The sequence below is a fragment of the Cherax quadricarinatus genome, chromosome 84 (assembly GCF_038502225.1).
Source record: "Cherax quadricarinatus isolate ZL_2023a chromosome 84, ASM3850222v1, whole genome shotgun sequence".
Classification (NCBI taxonomy): domain Eukaryota; kingdom Metazoa; phylum Arthropoda; class Malacostraca; order Decapoda; family Parastacidae; genus Cherax; species Cherax quadricarinatus.
The window spans coordinates 15,632,120-15,652,629 of record NC_091375.1 but is presented as its reverse complement, the minus strand read 5'-3'; the positions used below and the strand labels follow the sequence as shown (position 1 = coordinate 15,652,629).

Sequence of the window (20,510 nt, the reverse complement as noted above, 5' to 3'; positions counted from 1 at the left end):
ATAGTGATTCCACTGCTCATTGCAGTTTCTTCCAGTGGTACAAGGTAACACAAAACAAGTCTTCCATAGTGTACCATTTGGTACACTACCATCATCTATGCACTTTGCTCACACCCATAGCAGTCATCCATTCTCTTAATCTACCTGAAGTGTTAAGAAATTTATTAGGATCATGGAATACAATATTTTATGAACATCAGATAAGAAAATATTCTAAGAACAGTGACCAGAACTATGGGCCATCACTATCCTAGTCAGTTATTCCTGCCCAGTATAAATTCATTAAACTCACATATGTGCTGATGATCTGGTTTATCTTTACAGCTGATAGCAAGGCTTACATGTCTTCAATCTCCTGAACTGTTCTTACAGAATATAGTTAATCAGTGTAGAGAGTACTTGAGACTGATCTGGTAACTTCATTCATACAATGCCATTATCATACCAACTAGGCTGCAGGGAGTACAAAATCTTCAGTACATTCAATGACCTAATGAGTACAGAAGTGGTCTTACTCGAGTGACGTTTCCAGAATAGACACCAATACTCCTCAAACAATTTTTACATTCACAATATTGTGAACCTATTCTTTCATGCAAATTATTTTTAATAAATATACAGATAACTTATTTCCTAACTCATAACTTTGTATTCCTAAACATTTGTAAATACAAGCATACACGTACACACACACACACCATATTAAAGAAATTCAAACAATATCTGCAAAACTGAATAGCATCAATGTTTCACTTTCATGTAGATATACTGCACTGTAGTACCCCCTTCAAATTATATACACACTGTCTCATGATGGAGAGACTAAGAGAATACAGAATGAGGTTTGTGATAAGTGAATAAAGCCAAGCCCTAATATGAAAATATGCCTCTTTATCTACTATAGCAACTGTTCAAGAGACCTATGATCATCCTCCCTGTGGCCAAGTCTGTACTAAACCTTCCGAATTACAAAGGAAATATTGCAGGAATTAGAACAATTAAAAACACACAGAAAAGTTAAGAACAGAATGTACTGAATTGAAGTAGAGGTTTGCAAGATTTCCGTATTATCTTGCAAGTTCATGCCAGAAGGACCAGCAATCCTGTTATTACAAAATATTTAACAGGCCTGTTTTGTTTTTAACACCACCTCCCTGTAATATAAAGTTGGTAGAATTACCGACAATATGTAAAGTAAAAGAACACAAGTGCAACTAATGTGACATTTTATTGTAATGGCTTGATAAAGCTCCTGGAGAGCAAAACGTTGCCACAATAAAATGTCACATTAGTTGCACTTGTGTCCTTTTACTTCACACCACCTCCCTGGAAACTTGTTGTCAACCAACACAAACATTTTCAATACTACCTCGCTGGATGCTTGCTGTCAACCACTTTACATAAACATTACACTAAAATGTGTGACTACATAAACATTACACTAAAACGTGTGAACCACCTAACTTGTAAAAAGTTAAGACCATGGTCCTGGCTTACCATCCAATATTTAACCCTTAAATGGTCCAAACGTATATATACGTTTTTTCAACATCTGAATGTATGTAAAAAAATGTAGATCTTCTTTTTTGTTTTACATGTGAAAACGTGTAAAAAAAACTTTTATCTACATTTTTTTTGTTATATTTGAAAATATGTAAAAAAAAGTAGATCTACTTTCGTAGCTACGAATTTGAACGTCGATCTGTTTGGACCGTTTAAGGGTTAATGAAGCATTTCCACAAAAACTTATGCAGTCGTCCACAAGTTGCATCAAGGCCTGAAGACCCTCTGTCTCCTAGCTTGTTACTCACTCACCAAATGTTTACTGTTGCAAACAGCTTATGTTTTTTGTAGCTTTTCCTTAAATAAAAGTCAATCTTCAGTGAAGATATGACTAATTCTAAATTGAATTTGTTTTCTAAATCTTTCCTTGTATCTTTTATGCATTTAAATACATATAATATAGCAGATAAAAAAACACATTTTAAAGATAATTATCAAAGAATTAAAAATATATACTTAAGAAAATCTTAACATACAATTAGAACTGTTTTAAATATAACTCCAATATTTTGTATGAAACAGTAAAGGCTATGTAATCTGGGATGTTTCCCATTATTTATATATCAAATCTCCATGCCATCAACTAGACAACCACAAATAACACAGACACAATATAGAAAACACTCCAAGAACCAATTCTTCAGTAGCAGCGACTGATAACATCACCATTGTGGGAAAAGACACTTACAGACAGTTCAAGACGTTTATTACAGGAAATGTTTTGCCATGAGTAGCTTCTTCAGTCTTGAAGACATGGCAAAACATTTCCTTTAATAAATGTCCTAAACTGTACATAAGTGCCTTTTTCCACATCTTGTTGGTATCACCAGACCATTTTTCAGATATCACTATTCTCACAGTGACCACTTGAACCAAATTTTCCTCTTTACCTGCTTGACTATATGTGCAAATATAAAAAAACAAAATATAATATGCCAGGTCCTAGTAATAATCAGAGGGACCCATGCACAAGCTACAAAATCTTGAAAAGAAATATAAAAATGGAGGAGCACTGCAGCAGGACTACTGGCCCATACTAGGTAAGTCCTTTTCAAATCCAACCATTCTCACCCACATGCTAATCCCACAAGAAGTAACAATACATATCATAAGATATTTATCATCAATTATTAAGAGAGGAATAAAGATGCAATAAAAAGCATGAACAGTATATATTATCAGCTATATTAGTAGCAGCATTTGTCACATTCCTTTTATGCCATAAAAATTATCATGAATGTACAAAAGGACACATAATATAGCATAACTTGGGTCTTGGGCTGGGGATTAGTTATGTGATCTACAACATAACAGCTCCTTTTACCATAAATATGATTAATTTTTACATATTTTACATGTTCAATATGATTTTGAAAGTGAAACTGAATTTGAACTAATTGACTAGATCTATTCCTTAATACAGGCACAATCTTAGGCATATTTAAGCAATATAATGTGCTATTATTACTAAACATTGATGTACCCTTGTTTAATTAATATTTAAACTTTAATTAACCTCACACTTGACAAAGTTGAAATTTAATGTTTTTTTTTTTTAGTAACTTACCTAATCTTAAACGTTCAGCATAGGATGTGGCCTTCTTGGCTGAGCCAGGGTCCCGTGCCACTATGACTGCATTACGATAATCAGGAATCTGAAAAATGAATGATAGTTAATGGTGGCCCTGGACACAAATTTACATATCATAATGAGGGTGCAGACCATGGGAAAAGTTGGACACTAGCAGTGAATGATATGTTGCAAAGAACAATCCTTACACAAGACACTGCTAGGAAATAAACTGCAAAACTGAAACAATGTCTGAGAGACATGTAAGATTCCCCTGAAAGGCCTTACCTAATGAGCCCCAACTAAGGCAAGAAACTATTGGAACTGGTCATATACAGTTAAGAGGCAGGTCACATACAGTTAAGAGGCAGGTCATATAAAGTTAAGAGGCAAATGATATATTTAAGCAGCATGCCCAAGGCTGAAACCACAAATAGGAAAGTACCAGAAAGATAAGCATACATACACAAACACCCTAAGGCTGTAATTACTGTAAATTAAATTTGTTCATTAGGCTTTCGAAAATAATATGCATAATTGCATAATAGTGGAGTATGGTGGGTCACACAAGTGGAAGCTGATGATGATCAACACACAAAATGATCTATCAATGAGAAAAATACATTAATGATAGAAGCACAAAACAGGTGTCTACATGGTGGAGCAGTGGAGTGCTACTTGATCTCTCTCTCTATATATACATATATATATATATATATATATATATATATATATATATATATATATATATATATATATATATATATATATGTCGTGCCGAATAGGCAGAACTTGCGATCTTGGCTTAATTAGCAACGCTCATCTTGCCATGTAGGACAAACGAAAATTTGTGTATGCAATAATTTCGCCAAAATCATTCTAAACCTAACGAAAAAAATATATTTCATTGTGTTTGTTTAGTATGAAATTACTGTAAACGTTTTTAAAATATATTTAGTAGGATTAGGCTAAAATAAATTGCGCTTGTTATAATAAAGTTAGGTAAGTTTTCTAAGATTCTTTTGCTGCAAAATTATAAATTTTTACATTAACATTAATGAAAAAAATATATCTTTAAACTTATAAGAGAAATTTTTAGAAAGGACTTAATCTTAAATGAGTTCTTGCTAATTGGCCAGTTTTACATATTCGGCACGACATATATATATATATATATATATATATATATATATATATATATATATATATATATATATATATATATATATATATATATATCTCTAAATCTCTCTCTCACTATATCTCTCTCTCTATCTCTCTCTCTCTCTCTCTCTCTCTCTCTCTCTCTCTCTATATATATATATATATATATATATATATATATATATATATATATATATATATATATATATATCTCTGCATGACTGGATGGCAAGCAACCACCTGTGTTTGTCAAAGTGAAAGACACAACACACAAAGCCTTGAGAAATCTTTGAAGTGTCAAAGCATAGACTGTACTTACACTCTCCTGGATGTATTGCAGGAGGAAAGGTGAAGCTCGCAGATTGTCTACTGGACATTCAAAAAAGCCTTGGATCTCCTTCTGGTGTAAGTCCATTGTGATGATGTGTGTCAGGCCAGCCTTACCTGTTAAGTGCCCATCTTGTAAATACATTTTTTATTTAGAATTTTTAAACTGTTACTTGTTAAAAGTTAAAATATTCTTTGAATTGTAGAGGAGAGCTGTGAATATCTAACATGTTGGCCGTGTCCCACAACAGATGCCACCCAAAGGACACATTCATCATCACTCATTACCAAAAGTGCATGGATTTCATAATTCAAATGACCTTCCAAACCACATTGCACCCCCCTTCTGTCTTAAAAGTGCAGACACTACTATCATTGATTGCCTCCTGGTTCCACCATGCCCAGAAACAGGTAAGATTGCACCCTCCTAAAGGTTCCTCTGCAGGCATGTGAGAAACAGTGAGAATACGATGGGCTGACCTTGTTAGTGTTATTTTTTATCTTTTTTTAACCCAATGGCTACTTCCCACAGAGACAGGGTGACCCAAAACAAAGGAGGAAACACATTTACACTTCATTCAATTTTGTCTCACCAGAAGACACGACAGTCCAGATGAACTACAGCACTCCTGACCCTCCTTCAGAGTGCAGGCACTGTACTTTTCACCTACAGAATTCAAGTCTGGCTAACCAGTTTCCCTGAATTCTTTCATAAACATTACCTTACTCACACTCCAGCAGCATGTCAAATCATAAAAATTACTGGTATCAACTCACTCTGATATAATATGCTCACACAAGCTTGTTGGATGTTCAAGCCCCTAGCACTCAAAATCTTTACCCCCTCCATCAAGCCCCTCCCAGGGCAACCTCTACCCCTTTTTTTCTTTATGTGCATGTTTTTTGTATAAAAATGCTAGTGTTGTGTATTTCTGAAGTATTTAATAAAGCTCACACACTATTGTAAGATTCTTCAGGATGTACACTGTACAAAGTGAGAGTATTGTGTACCTTTGTATGACTTAATGATGCTTACATTTGACTGATTATCACCTAATAAAAGTTTTTCCTTGCTAGATTCATTTGTTTTACCACAAATTACAACATTTAAAATATAAACTGTGAGTAGACAGATTAAGACATTAGGTAATTTAATGTGTGCAGCGGGGAACAGTGAACAGCACTCACACATCATCTTGGCGAGCAGCTTTGACACTATACAACCTCTTTTCCTCATCTTGCTCTGCTTGCAGTACGGTAAGTAGGGGATAACACCAACAATGTTGCGTGCTGACGAAGTCTTGCAGGCATACGCCATAATGAGCAGTTCCATTATATTGTTGTTCACATCCCTGCACATTTTGAAAGATTAGTGTAATGTATGGAAAATAATCATATAGTTCTGCTATAATATATAAGTCACTAGAACTATTTTTATGTATCAGTATTGTATATAAGAATTTTTTATTTACAGATAATATTAGAGAAAGACAAGGAGCTAGGCAAAACACACTGATTCTAGTAGAGTACAAGGCATAACAACACTCACTATATATGTAGTGCACAATGTTTTAGTACCCTAGAAGAGAACATATAAGCAACACGTGTTATCACATTGACAACAACACTGATGTACTGTACATCACAATGCCTTAAGTCTGAATACTGTACTATTAAAATAAACTGCAAAAAATGAGACAATTATACTAATCATTGATAAGAGCCAAATCAAAATTACATCAACAATATCCTGATATTAGCCTGTATCTCAGCATCATCTTACAAATACTACACTGCATTTTTTTTTCTTGTGGTAATGAACTGGAATTATGGTTTTTAATATTCCTTCGCTCAGACTCATCATCATGCAGAGAAATATCATCTCATCAAGCCTCTCTCTTCTCATCTGACCAAGGAAGTGATTTTCCATCTGACTTGCATTCCGTGGAAAAAATACGTTTGTAGACGTTTTTATTGGGACAAAGTTTCAAATTTTTTTCACTATTAAGCCTTTATTTAAAAAAAAAAATTGTATATTTTTTTATTTTGGAAATTTCTTAATGAATGAGAAAATTTGGAATTTCAAATTTGATCTTTTTGTGAATACAATAATAATAATAATAATAATAATACATAAGTCAGTATTCCCTCTCTTTCTATAATCAAGTAACTGAAGACTCCCATCTTCTCTACCCAGGGCAATATTCTCTGCCATGCTTGTGTTCTGACTTTATATTAATGTCGTAACAATTTGCCATGCAACACCACCAACCAATACTCTCTGTTAACACAGCATCTGTTATCTTTAATTCTCACCCAACTGCTTTAGACACCATCATAACAGATGAACACAGATGATAGTCAACACAGCCAGAATAAGTCTAAATAAAACTTACAAGGTACTGTACTATGGTGCACACAATTGGGAAATAAAATAACCAAGTATACTTTAAAATAGATGCTAAGTAAATACAAAGCATAAATAAAACTAAACTCCCAGTCCTACAGCTGGACAACAAATTACACTTTAATATTCATATCCAAGATATACAAAAAAAAGTCTCATAAGAATTGTATACACTCAAACATAAAGTACATATATGTTCTACAGTGCTTAACCTACACTATCATCATCATTCACTCCGTCACTGTCTTGCTAGAGGCGTGCTTACACTACAGTTATAAAGCTGCAACATTAACACCCCTCCTTCAGAGTGCAGACACTGTACTTCCCATCTCCAGGACTCAAGTTCAGCAAGCCGGTTTCCCTGAATCCCTTCAAAAATGTTACTTTGCTCAAACTCCAACAGCACATCAAGTATTAAAAACCATATGTTCCCATTCACTCCTATCAAATACACTTACACATGCTTGCTGGAAGTCCAAGCCCCTCGCACACAAAACCTCCTTTACCCCCCCCTCCCTCCAACCTTTCCTAAGCCGACCCCTACCCCACCTTCCCTCCACTACAGATTTATACACACTCTCGAAGTCATTCTACTTTGTTCCATTCTCTCTACATGTCTGAACCACCTCAATAACCCCTCCTCAGCTCTCTGGATAATAGTTTTGGTAATCCCACACCTAATTTCCAAACTATGAATTCTCTGTATTATATTCACACCACACATTGCCCTCATATGCACATAAATAACTCCTGCTGAATGAGACATTGTAACCTGTGAAAAGAAGGATACAATAAGTACTCTAAGAGAAAACTCACTAAGGATTTTCAACACCCTTCATACTTGATGTAAATTATTAACAGTGTATAGTACTCTCTTTAAGAGAGAACTTGACCAGTTGAAAAAAAAAAAAAAGAAGAAAAATCCTAATGAGCAGAGAACAAAATGGCACAATACTATGACTGGAACAATGTACAAATAACCCGCGCATAGAAGAAAGAAACTTAGTCACACACTAACCAGTGTATAATTAGCTAATGGTCCAAGTTAGACCAAAACATTGTCATAAGTGTCTTTCTCCTATGTGCAGGTTATTTGTGTATTCTTAACCCTCTGACTGTTTACGCCGTATAAATACGTCTTACGAGCCACTGTTTCTGACGTATATATACTCAATAATTCTAGCAGCTTCAAATCAAGCGGGAGAAAGCTGGTAGGCCCACATGTGAGAGAAAGGGTCTGTGTGGTCAGTGTGCACCACATAAAAAAAATCCTGCAGAACACAGTGCGTAATGAGAAAAAAAAAACTGATCGTTTTTTTGGATTAAAGCGCCGACTCTGAGGTGTATTTTCGTATAGTATTTATCGTTGTATTCGCGTTTTCATGGTCTTAGGTGATAAAATGGAAAACATATTACAAAAATAGAGATGATTTTCATTACTTTGACGATGAAAACGACCTTGAAACTGAGCTCAAAGTAGCGGAAATGTTCGAGTTTTACCAATGTTCAGGAGTAAACAAATCACACCACACGTCCAATACACGTCAACTGGGGAGTCTAATATTCTTTCACTAGTGCACTGATATTATTTATACCATTTTTACAATAATGCAGTTGTCTGCATAATAGTAAATTTTGTATTTTTTTGTATGAATAAAAAATAAAAATAGAAAGCAATAATAATATAAGAGGGGCCTAGAGATGTGACTAATGAACAGAGGATATGTTATTTTAGTGCCAAGAATGTCTACCTTGTTTATTCTGGACCCTATTTTGAAATTGGCATCTTTTTTAATTTGCGTGAAATTGGCCAAATTGCCAATTTCTGACTACTATATTGGGTAGTTCAAATTGGTAAATGGGCGGTCTCTTGTACTCAGCTGATAAATAAAATGGAGTTCTAAAGAAATAGCTATGAATTTGGTCAACTAGAACAACGGAATTGGCTGAAAACAGGGCTCAAAGTCGGCGAAATCGCTGATACGCATATGTTGCCGAGACCACTAACTTCGTGGGAGCGTAATTCCCTGAGTTTTTGACCAAATTTCAAACTTTTGGTGTCATTACCATCGGGAAAAGATTCTCTATCATTTCATAAGAAAAAATAATTTTTTTTTTCAAAAATTTATCGACATAGAATGACAGTTTCAGGAAGGGGCCTGCGGCAGTCAAAGGGTTAAATGAAGAGGTCATCAAGCAGGAGGCCTGGCTTGAGACTAGACCATGGAGAGGCAATGACCCTCAGAACCTGTCTACAATGAACAGAAATCATCATGACAAGTTAGCCATTAGAACCATATCAAACTATAGCTTAAGATAACACACACCATTTTCTTTCACAACTTTAAACTTAGCACACATACAAACCAGTCATACATTCCGCTACTGACTTTACATCTTCAAGAGCCTAAATTGGAACACTAATCTACACTTAACTCTTCCTTAAGAGTTCTAACAGAATTCATAAACAACACAAATATCTGTGCTTCTTATATTCCATGTGTATTGAATATATATACAGAAACTATGCAAATAAGAAGTAACAAATTTAAACTGGCCTATCAGAAGAAACCATAAATTGTACTATTGAATTAAAGCACATTTCTCCCTCCTCCCTAGTTTGTCTGCTGGTAATCCACTCTAAGTGTGCTTGTAAGCTTACTTTTTAGAATGGTTGTCACTCTGAGTGACTAGGGTGGTCCCATGAATAAGGACAAAGCATTCTGATAGAAATGAACTTACCCGAGTTGAGCTGCTGGGTAACATGGAGGACAAGCTGTTACTGTTCATACTTTCTGATATCCTTAGGATAGCTGATGATGATCTAGTGGGACTGACCTTGGTATACAAACATTGGCTGGTTATCAAGTTTCTGGCATTTAATGACTATCTGAGAAGCCTGATGAAGCTTGATGGAAAGCAAGAGAAAGTGAATCCAAACATCAATGTACCACTTGAAATGGATCTGTCTGAATTGTGGGAATTAAAAATTGAGGGGAAACTGAATTGCAGAATGTATTAATTGTGGGAAATTTGAATTGTGAGACATACGGTACAGAGCCTATCGACCATGACATGAACTGCAGATGTTATGTAAGGCTGGACTGTGTGGCCTGTGTTTTCAAAATTTTTTTGAGATAAACAGACATTATCATTATTCTTGGAGGCTACAATGACATCCATTTACCTCTCATACCCAGCACAGGTGGCAAAGTGTTGAAACTAAACAAAAAGGGCATTATGTGAGGGGCTTGTAATATATAAAGTCAGGATAGATGATATGTCACTGATAATAGAAACTTTCTGGAATTGCCTGATGAACAACATCCTTCACTCTTCCTCCAGAAAGGAGGACATGGGGACAAATGAGAGCCTGGAGGCTAGAGAGAGAGGTGGATGCTGCATGGAAAGTCTGGTTCACTTTGCTATTTTGCTCCTGAAGCATCACTTGTTCACTAAAAAAAAGTCTATCAGTGTACAGCACAATATAAATGTAAACAGTTTTAGGACCATGACCAATTCTTGCTTAGGCAACAACACAAAATGCATAGAAGCAGGCACATGTCTGGGACATTTTAATTATGCATTTTTTTTTTCCTAGACAGATCAGTTTTACAGGCTAAGAGCTGTTATGCTACCTCAGCTTATTTAAAGCCAGGCCCTATCTAAGGTGCCACAACCTAGAATGCAACCCACAACAGCTGACAAACACTCAGGTACCTACTTACTGGTTTCCCTGAATATTTTCATAAATGTAACCCTGCTCACACTCCAACAGTACTTTACGTCATAACAACCACTTCCTTTCACTGCACTCAAAATACAGAATGCAAATTAAATATCTATTACGATTTGTTCTTCACAAAAATGCCTTCTGTTTCCCATCAGTCAAATATTAATTTAACTGTTCATCACATGCCCACTGTTTCATAAATTTCTAAACAAAAACTACTAAGAGAGCGGATGCAATACATGACCAATACAAAAGCAGATCTTCTAATATATAACATTGTAAAAAATGTCATAAATAGCCACATTAACCTCTGATATGTGGAAGTTAATGGTGCAAGCAAGTAGTGTCAAGAATGTCTATTCTAATCCTCTAAGTCACAGTATAGATGAATAACAGCATAAGCTGAATAGTGCTGATGAACATCTGTAGCTAAAAACAGGTTAACGTTCCCAGTAATCTTACTTGGGGTCAGCTGTCTGAATGAGGTAAACGCTCTTCTCTCTCACTGACTCCATGATCTCAACACTTGTCTCACGGTTGGCCATTTCCTTCACCTCAGCTCGCCCTACAGGCACCTCTAGCCGGCTGCAAAGATGCCGCACACACAATATAAAACGGTAAAGGGCCTATTAGCAAAGCTTTTGCCAATTACAAGAACATGAAAGAACAAATTTTGTAGGGATTACTGCAGACGGCACCAACAGCCTCACTCTCATTACTTCACAGCTAAACCCATCATTACACCACATAATATAACAACTGTGAAGCCTTTACTTCAGTATCCAGTTTTCCGTACATAATTTGAAACTTTCATATGGTGAAATTCTCATTTTGTGAAAGAACAAGTTAACTCTCAAGGCTTTTCTTCACATAGAGAAATCAATAAACTATTAAATAAAATTAACATTTACATGGAGTTTGAACAATATTTGCTACTGTATTGAAGTGAACTGTTTCCACTAATGAACATTTACTCAAATTAGTATTGTTTCTCAGGATGTGAACTAAGTACTTGAGAGACAAAGAAATAGCAGGATGGAAAACAAGCAAGAAGTTTGTGTCAGTCTTCCAGCCAGACAGAGACTCAGAGCAGCAGCTCACTTGACAAAGTCATAAGGAACTTTTCTTCTCAGTATATCATTCATTATTATTATAATCATGGGGAGCACTAAACCCGTAGGACTATACAGCGCATGTAGGGGTGGGAATGGAAGGTATTCAGGTTCAATTCAGGGAACTGGACCATAGATCCAATTTCCTAGATCAAGAGCCCCTCACCAGCATCAAGGAACCTCCCTTGAGGGGACCAGTAAATGATTCAAAGCTTGTAAAGAAAATGCACGGAGCCAGGAGGGCTTTTAGTAAATGATGACACAGCTAGCTAGATCTGGCAGGTGGACTGAAGACACTACAGGGGTGGAGAGGCTGTACAAGGCAGTGAAATAATAATGAGCAGGCAAGAAAGCTTAATTAAGAGTGATGAGCAGCAAAAACTAGGAAAGTTCCTTTGTTACACATGGCAGCCCTTCTATACCTGCTACAAAAAAAAAAAAAAAAAAAAAAAAGCAAAAGGGAATCAACATATGTACAAACAAACAAACAAAAAAAAGGAAATAATTATATCTACTGCAGCACCATTACACAAATAAAGAAATTTCAAACTATTACTATAACACTGAAGCCTGTGTTTAACACATTGTGAAGTGTGTTTACATGAGTAATAACACTTAACTTTTACCTCACCAGTTACAGGTGGAGCATCTGTCTCAATTAGCAGACAGACGACTGAGCCTCCAGCACTCTGCGCTGAATGACCTATACAGGTTTAGTGCTTTGCATGTACTGTATTATGATGATAATCCTGCTCAAAAATTAAAATTCACATGAACAAAAGCTCTGAAGCAACTATTACTACTCCATAACTGGTATTCTGGCCAACCCTCCCATAATGTAGAATTTTGCTGACAAAATTCCATTAGCATAGCTTGCTAATGAATGTAACAGAAATTTGGTAGAAGCAGAAGAGGAACCATCATGAGTGCCCTCTAGCTGCACACAACCCAAGCTGCTCCTGAGCTTCTAGAAAAGGGACTATCATATGGGTACCTTCCAGCTGCACACAACCCAAGCTGCTCCTGAGCTTCTAGAAGAGGGACCATCATATGGGTACCTTCCAGCTGCACACAACCCAAGCTGCTCCTGAGCTTCTAGAAGAGGGACCATCATATGGGTGCCTTCTAGCTGCACACAACCCAAGCTGCTCCTGAGCTTCTAGAAGAGGGCCCATCATATGGGTACCTTCTAGCTGCACACAACCCAAGCTGCTCCTGAGCTTCTAGAAGAGGGACCATCATATGGGTACCTTCCAGCTGCACACAACCCAAGCTGCTCCTGAGCTTCTAGAAGAGGGACCATCATATGGGTGCCTTCTAGCTGCACACAACCCAAGCTGCTCCTGAGCTTCTAGAAGAGGGACCATCATATGGGTACCTTCTAGCTGCACACAACCCAAGCTGCACCTGAGCTTCTAGAAGAGGGACCATCATATGGGTACCTTCTAGCTGCACACAACCCAAGCTGCTCCTGAGCTTCTAGAAGAGGGACCATCATATGGGTACCTTCTAGCTGCACACAACCCAAGCTGCTCCTGAGCTTCTAGAAGAGGGACCATCGTATGGGTACCTTCTAGCTGCACACAACCCAAGCTGCTCCTGAGCTTCTAGAAGAGGGACCATCATATGGGTACCTTCTAGCTGCACACAACCCAAGCTGCTCCTGAGCTTCTAGAAGAGGGACCATCATATGGGTACCTTCTAGCTGCACACAACCCAAGCTGCTCCTGAGCTTCTAGAAGAGGGACCATCATATGGGTACCTTCTAGCTGCACACAACCCAAGCTGCTCCTGAGCTTCTAGAAGAGGGACCATCGTATGGGTACCTTCTAGCTGCACACAACCCAAGCTGCTCCTGAGCTTCTAGAAGAGGGACCATCATATGGGTACCTTCTAGCTGCACACAACCCAAGCTGCTCCTGAGCTTCTAGAAGAGGGACCATCGTATGGGTACCTTCTAGCTGCACACAACCCAAGCTGCTCCTGAGCTTCTAGAAGAGGGACCATCATATGGGTACCTTCTAGCTGCACACAACCCAAGCTGCTCCTGAGCTTCTAGAAGAGGGACCATCATATGGGTACCTTCTAGCTGCACACAACCCAAGCTGCTCCTGAGCTTCTAGAAGAGGAACCATCATATGGGTAACTTTAGCTGCACACAAACCAAACTGATCCCTCAACATTATATAAAATCTTACTTGTTATAACATTCAGTATATACCAACTAGCATGTACATACAATGATAATATATCATTTTTTTATGATTAACTCAAGGCAAGAACCTCAGTAAAGGAGAAACAAATAATTTCTACTCTTTAATAACTTTCATAAGGAAAAAATTCCTCTTACCAGATCTCCTGGAAAAACTAACTATGAAAGGCTACATGCATTTATGCAGACATAATAATGTGTGTTACATATCAAAAAGCAAAAAAAAAGTTCTATACAAAAAAAAAAAACATGGTAAGAGTGTTACCACAAGCTCTCAACTGTATCTTCTTGTATACAAGTTTAGCATTAAAGTGTAACTTTTGTCTGGATGTGAAGAGTGGAATGTAAGAAGATTCGGCAATTAGAAATATGTAACAAGAAAATTTTTACCTGGCTTTGAATTACATAAGAATGAATATGTTATTAGACATGCATTCATATCAGCAACTGAGGAAGGACAATTAAACTACACCTAATTACTGACCTTCGAGGGCATACACTTTTAAAAATAAATGACAAGGCTCAGAATCAATATACTAATACTGCATGTTGCTTTATGGGTTATGTTCTAGCCTTGTTTTCCTATATTTTATACTTTGCTATTTGTTAATAATAATAATATAAAATTTTAAGATGTGACTGCTTCAAAAGTCATTTAGTCTGCGTAACAAAGAACTGATTAATCAATATATACGTATATTAGTGAATGATCGAGGGGAGAATAGATGACATAATAATCAGTAAGTGAATGAAGAATGGAGGGAGAAAGTGAATCTCTTATTAATACAATGCAGTCTTAAAACAGATGGGTCTATGAAAGACGAGGTGAATCACAGAATTGACGAGAGCAAAAAAGTAAGTGGTACACTGAGGAGTCTGTGGAGACAAAGAACTCTGTCCATGGAAGCAAAGAGGGGGAATGAGAGAATAGTTATACCAACGCTATTGTGTGGGTATGAAGCATGGGTGGTGAGTGCTGCAACAAGAAGAAGGTTGGAGGCAGTGGAGATGTCACTCTGACGGCAATGTGTGGTGTGAATATAATGCAGAGAATTCGTAGTTTGGAAATTAGGAGGAGGTGCGGGATTACCAAAACTATTATCCAGAGAGCTGAGGAGGGGATGTTGAGGTGGTTTGGACATGTAGAGAGGATGGAACAAAATAGAATGACTTTGAGTGTATAAATCTGTAGTGGTGGGAAGGCGAGGTAGAGGTCAGCCTAGGAAAGGTTGGAGGGAGGGGGTAAAGGAGGTTTTTGTGTGTGAGGGACTTGGACTTCCAGCAAGCATGCATGAGTGTTAGATAGGAGTGAATGGAGGCAAATGGTTTTTAGGACTCGACATGCTGTTGGAGTGTGACCAGGGTAATATTTATGAAGGAATTCAGGGAAACCAGCAGGCCGAACTTGAGTCCTGGAGATGGGAAGTACAGCGCCTGCACTCTGAAGGAGGGGTGTTAATGTTGCAGTTTTATAACTGTAGTGTAAACATGCCTCTGGCAAGACAGTGATGGAGTGAATGAAGGAGAAAGTTTGTCTTTTTTGGGCCACTCTACCTTGGTGGGAAACGGCCAACGTGTTAATAATAATAATATTATCCTCTTTATTTTAAGTTATGGATATCAGAGGCCAGAATGAACTGTGTAAAATAAGCAAATAATCTGCAAACACATGCAAAAATAAGCTACAGTGCTTGACTTCCATGGTAGTTAAAACTCCTGGCTTAATCCAGACAAAGCCTTTTTGTGGTCTAATTTCATGAAGCATGTATAAATGTGCCTGAAAAGATCAAATGCAGGAAGATCAAGAGTTGGGAATAAAATACTGCTCTGAATATAATACAGTAGTGTACTTGGAAGAAAAAAATAAAGAACAGTGTTCCAATCTAAGTATGTTGGTATATACTGTGTTGTACATGATTTGTTGGAATGAATCCATACGAATCGGCCTAGGAAAGGTTGGAGGGAGGGGGTAAAGGAGGTTTTGTGTGCGAGGGGCTTGGACTTCCAGCAGGCATGCGTGAGCGTGTTTGATAGGAGTGAATGGAGACAAATGGTTTTTAATACTTGACGTGCTGTTGGAGTGTGAGCAAAGTAACATTCATGAAGGGATTCAGGGAATCCGGCAGGCTGGACTTGAGTCCTGGAGATGGGTATTACAGTGCCTGCACTCTGGAGGAGGGGTGTTAATGTTGCAGTTTAAAAACTGTAGTGTAAAGCACCCTTCTGGCAAGGCAGTGATGGAGTGAATGATGGTGAAAGTTTTTCTTTTTCGGGCCACCCTGCCTTGGTGGGAATCGGCCAGTGTGATAATAAAAAATAATAAATAATCCATACTGTTGCCTGCGGCAGACCAAGCAAACCTTAAACAATGTCAGTTAAGCTCACTACTAATTAAATTACAACTAAAGTGTTTAAATGCCATGGCACATGAAACCTGAGATTCTTTCACAGCAGTAACCTTCATTTTTAAGACAACACCTCTCCAATAATGCCTAAAAGTCCATTCTACAAAGCCACTTACAAACTTAACAATCACCTCTGCATGTCAACTATTATTGACTCTGTCTTTGGAAATTTTTTACAAAATTTTAATTCTGAAATTAAGTTATTTGAGTAAGATATTTTCAACTTTTTAAAACAACATTTTTATTCAATAATAATGCACTCATTCCATTTTTAATTATAGTTTATACTGTACTTTCATCTCTACTTCTAAAAGAAGTTTTTCCAACTCAGAGCCTTGAGATGTGACCTCAAGCAGACATTCCCTGAGTTTGAAGTTAGAACTTGTACAGACACTATCTCAGGTAGTCTCACCCTCTCCTCCCTGTTTACATTTCTTTAGAATCCACCAAAACCAAAATTATTCAATACACTCATAAGATTTGCTGAGCTACAGTTTATCAGGATGACAGTGAACACAATCCAAAGAGAAATACAGCTATCAGAAAATAAAGGCCATTTAGCAGTAAATTCACTTCATACTGTAACAAAAATATTACAGTAGTGACATTAAACACAAGTGTACCTTGAAATACTAATAAGAAAAAGGCAAATTTACTAACAAACCAAGTACAGTAGTAGCTGAAAATCCAATCTAATGGTCTTCAATGAATAATGAATCGACAAGTGAATATTTTTATGTATAACTATTTCATAAGACAGTTCATATTTTACTTATAATAAAGTTTTCTGAGAGTTAGCTATTTCTCTTGTATTTCACTTAATTACTTATAAGTGAACAACTGTATCAAGATAAAGAATCTTGAATTATAAGCCACACATTTACAGGGCAATCATAATTACTTTAATAGTATGGTACAGTGGTAGATTACTTTAGTTGTAAGTGTTGGAATCACCTTACTCAGCTATGATGTACAGTACATGTCTTGACCAACACACCTACCAACCCAAGGTGAACTTACAACACTCCTGTTCACACTCCAAACTCACTTTGTACCAGTTTGTAGAATAAAAACATCTCTTCCCCTGACGGAGTCACCAATTTCCACCATTGTTTCTTGGTTGCTGTTGCGGTATGCAGAAACGATGCCAAAAGGCTTTCCAAGACGACTGAGTAAGAGAAAACCACAGTTTCTAATGTAATGATATTAAAATAAGTGTACCATCTGTAACCTTTGTTGGCTAAAACATCTTACATATTTTCCATTTTATATATTGCCCAAGGCTTAAATAAATATAGCTTTGGCTACAAAAATTACCCCAAGTGTCTTATATGCTGACAAGGTTTAACTAATGTAAATTAATATAAAGTTTCAACTTTATAAAATAAGGATAGGATATTTGTAAACGATTGTTGTGTACAAAGTAATGTTTACAAAACTAATAAAGAGAATCTGCACTGAACATAAAGTGTCAAACTTTGTTTAATTGAGAACTTAAAGCAGTGGCAAATACAGGAGCAGTGTAACCATTATAACATACTACAATAAAATACTCTCTTATTATCACTCATATTTTTTTAATGAATCACATCTAATGCCAAGTATAAATTATATTAATGCAGTTTAGGAATAACAGACATACCAGTATATTTTGTAACACCACTGATAACAATGAAGTCTGAAAGCCAGCATACACTGTGGAGGTTACAAAATAAGCATGATTTTTTTACAGATAATATACTTTTCAAGTCTCACCTTTAAAAAAAAAATTATATTACTTGAAAAAAAGTACACCACCTGTTCATTCAAAATAACTGAGCACTGTTACTAAACAGTTATAACCATGACCATAATTTTTAAAGGGGTGAACCAGTAAGACAGCGGAAGGCCTCGGTCAGATGACCAAAAGCTCCAATGGCAGGTCATCATCTGACTAAGACCCACATCAAGAAACACTTGTCCTGTTTCCTGTTGAACCTTACCTAACCTAATTCATATTAAGAAAAAAAAACACACAGAAGTCTTATTCTGTACATAAAACCCTGACTTGAGAAGACCCACTACACACAACTGCTGCAGCACCAGTCAGTATCATACATCAATGGTAGGTAAGACATATAGGCAACTTTATTCTGAAAAGTTTTGCCTACACAGTAGGCTTCTTCAGTCGAATACAGAAAGTAGACTGAAGAAGCCTACTGTGTAGGCGAAACGTTTCGGAATAAAGTTGCCTATGCGTCTTACCTACCAACCTGTTGGTATTGTATACCATTTTGATGTTCATCATACATCAATACTGAACAGAGTGACAAGCATTATGTGAGTGAAACACTATGTGATATCCACATATGTGAAAACAAAATGTAAAGAATCGAGATAACAAAAATCATCAAAGTGAAAGAGTAAAGATTTCAGAAGAAAAGAAACTACCATACTATTAGATACTCAAGTACCTTCTTGATCTCATTATCATTATTTTAATATTGTAGTTCAGTGGAAGAGAGAGTAAAGACAGGTGAGTATCCTATGCAGCTAAAACACTTTTACCACAGTTAAGTTCACCCAGAATTAGATTTTAATTTACAGTACTGATGATGACTGTTAAATGTGCAAATTACTGTCTTACAGTATTCTTCACAACCCCCAAAAAGAAATGGCATAAAACATGCAAATTCACTCTGTCAGTGTGCATGCCCAGCAAATATTTGGACTAGCTAGACATTAACATAAATTAATCTGTGAATGACATTCAAATAATGGAGAGGTGCTGGTAACTTGCACTTCAACTTTGCTACCTGACACCTGCCAAGAAACAATCGTGAGAAGTAAAAATATGTCACAGATATATTGTAAGTTTATAAAATCAGTGGAACAACTGGTGTAATAAACTTAAAAATAATGAAAATTGCCTGGGGCCGTGTAATATAAACAGTATTTCTAATTAATGCATGCAAAACCATTTTCATCATGAAATGCTATCATCTGATAATATGTTTAAGGTGATCTCAAGATGGGAGTTCCTTAACGAACTCTCCATCTTGAGATCACCATATGTAAGAATACTCTCCAGTTGCTCCTTCAAGGAACTCTCTTAAGGGAATCACCACAGGTAAGAACCCTTCCCAGATATTTTAAATGACTTAAAAGTACAGTATTTATTAAAGGCTTATGTAATTTGCATGCTGGTCTAGCTATCATTTATTTGCACCATGAAACAGAAACAGCCACAAAAAAAAAGAACGATAGAACAAGCTAAGAATGCACATGCAGGTGAGAAAGCAGACAAAAAGAAATGTGAAAAACAAGTTGTGAGAAGGGAAATTAGAATAGGCAAAGAATGGGTAAGCAGTATTTATTTGAAGTGCAATGCAAAGGTGGAGAAAGACCAGACCATCATGAGGCTGACGGTGAAGCCAATGTTAGAAATTTCACCGGAGACGGACCAACTGGTCCACTACCTGTGATATAATACATGTACAAGATATTATTTAAATGCTGAAAATAATTATTAATTAGAAACATAAGAGCTGGATAATCTGTAACAAATAATAATAAAAGAATATCAAGTAGACTTGTGTACAGAGCAATGTGTAATGTATTTTGATGCCTTTTAAGCATAATGCTGTTGATGTTTTAATATAGCTGTCCCTACATGCTTCCTGTTGCATTATTCGCAAGTTTTGATTTTATATTTTTACTGATGGGGATCCAGTGATACATTAAAGAAGTATGGTCTCTGAAACACAAAATGAACTCAATTCTGAAGCATTTTTGTGTGTGTATTAAAATTTTTGTATTATTTACAGTTTCTAGTTTCAAGGGACCTTCAGAAATGTTACTCCCTGTGAGTCTGTATGTATGACAGTCCACCCCAATTTCCCACTCAAAAGCTGCATATAAGTGTTACCATAACAATAAGTTTTTTGAAATTGTAACTTAACTACCTGAAGCCTTACCAACAACCTCCATCAGATTTACTATCACAACCCACCTGATTCATAAGCTTTCAAGCTTGGT

The 20,510-nt window shown here is 36.5% G+C and overlaps 1 protein-coding gene across 8 annotated transcripts in view; it reads right to left on the bottom strand.

Annotated features, from left to right (window-relative positions):
* Window positions 1–20,510, bottom strand: part of LOC128704328 (phosphoribosyl pyrophosphate synthase-associated protein 2) — a 42,761-nt gene that overhangs the window by 19,567 nt on the left and 2,684 nt on the right. For 4 of the 8 annotated variants that reach the window (XM_053799488.2, XM_070103189.1, XM_070103190.1 and 1 more), the window contains exons 3-6: window positions 11,227–11,349; window positions 5,813–5,976; window positions 4,617–4,741; window positions 3,131–3,218 (exon numbers count right to left, since the gene is read on the bottom strand). In XM_053799488.2, the coding sequence (XP_053655463.1) occupies window positions 3,131–3,218; window positions 4,617–4,741; window positions 5,813–5,976; window positions 11,227–11,349 (500 nt within the window). Of the gene's footprint in view, window positions 1–3,130; window positions 3,219–4,616; window positions 4,742–5,812; window positions 5,977–11,226; window positions 11,350–17,541; window positions 17,662–20,510 lie in introns of all 8 variants that reach the window. The other 4 variants (XM_070103192.1, XM_070103193.1, XM_070103194.1 and 1 more) reach the window with 2 other exon arrangements.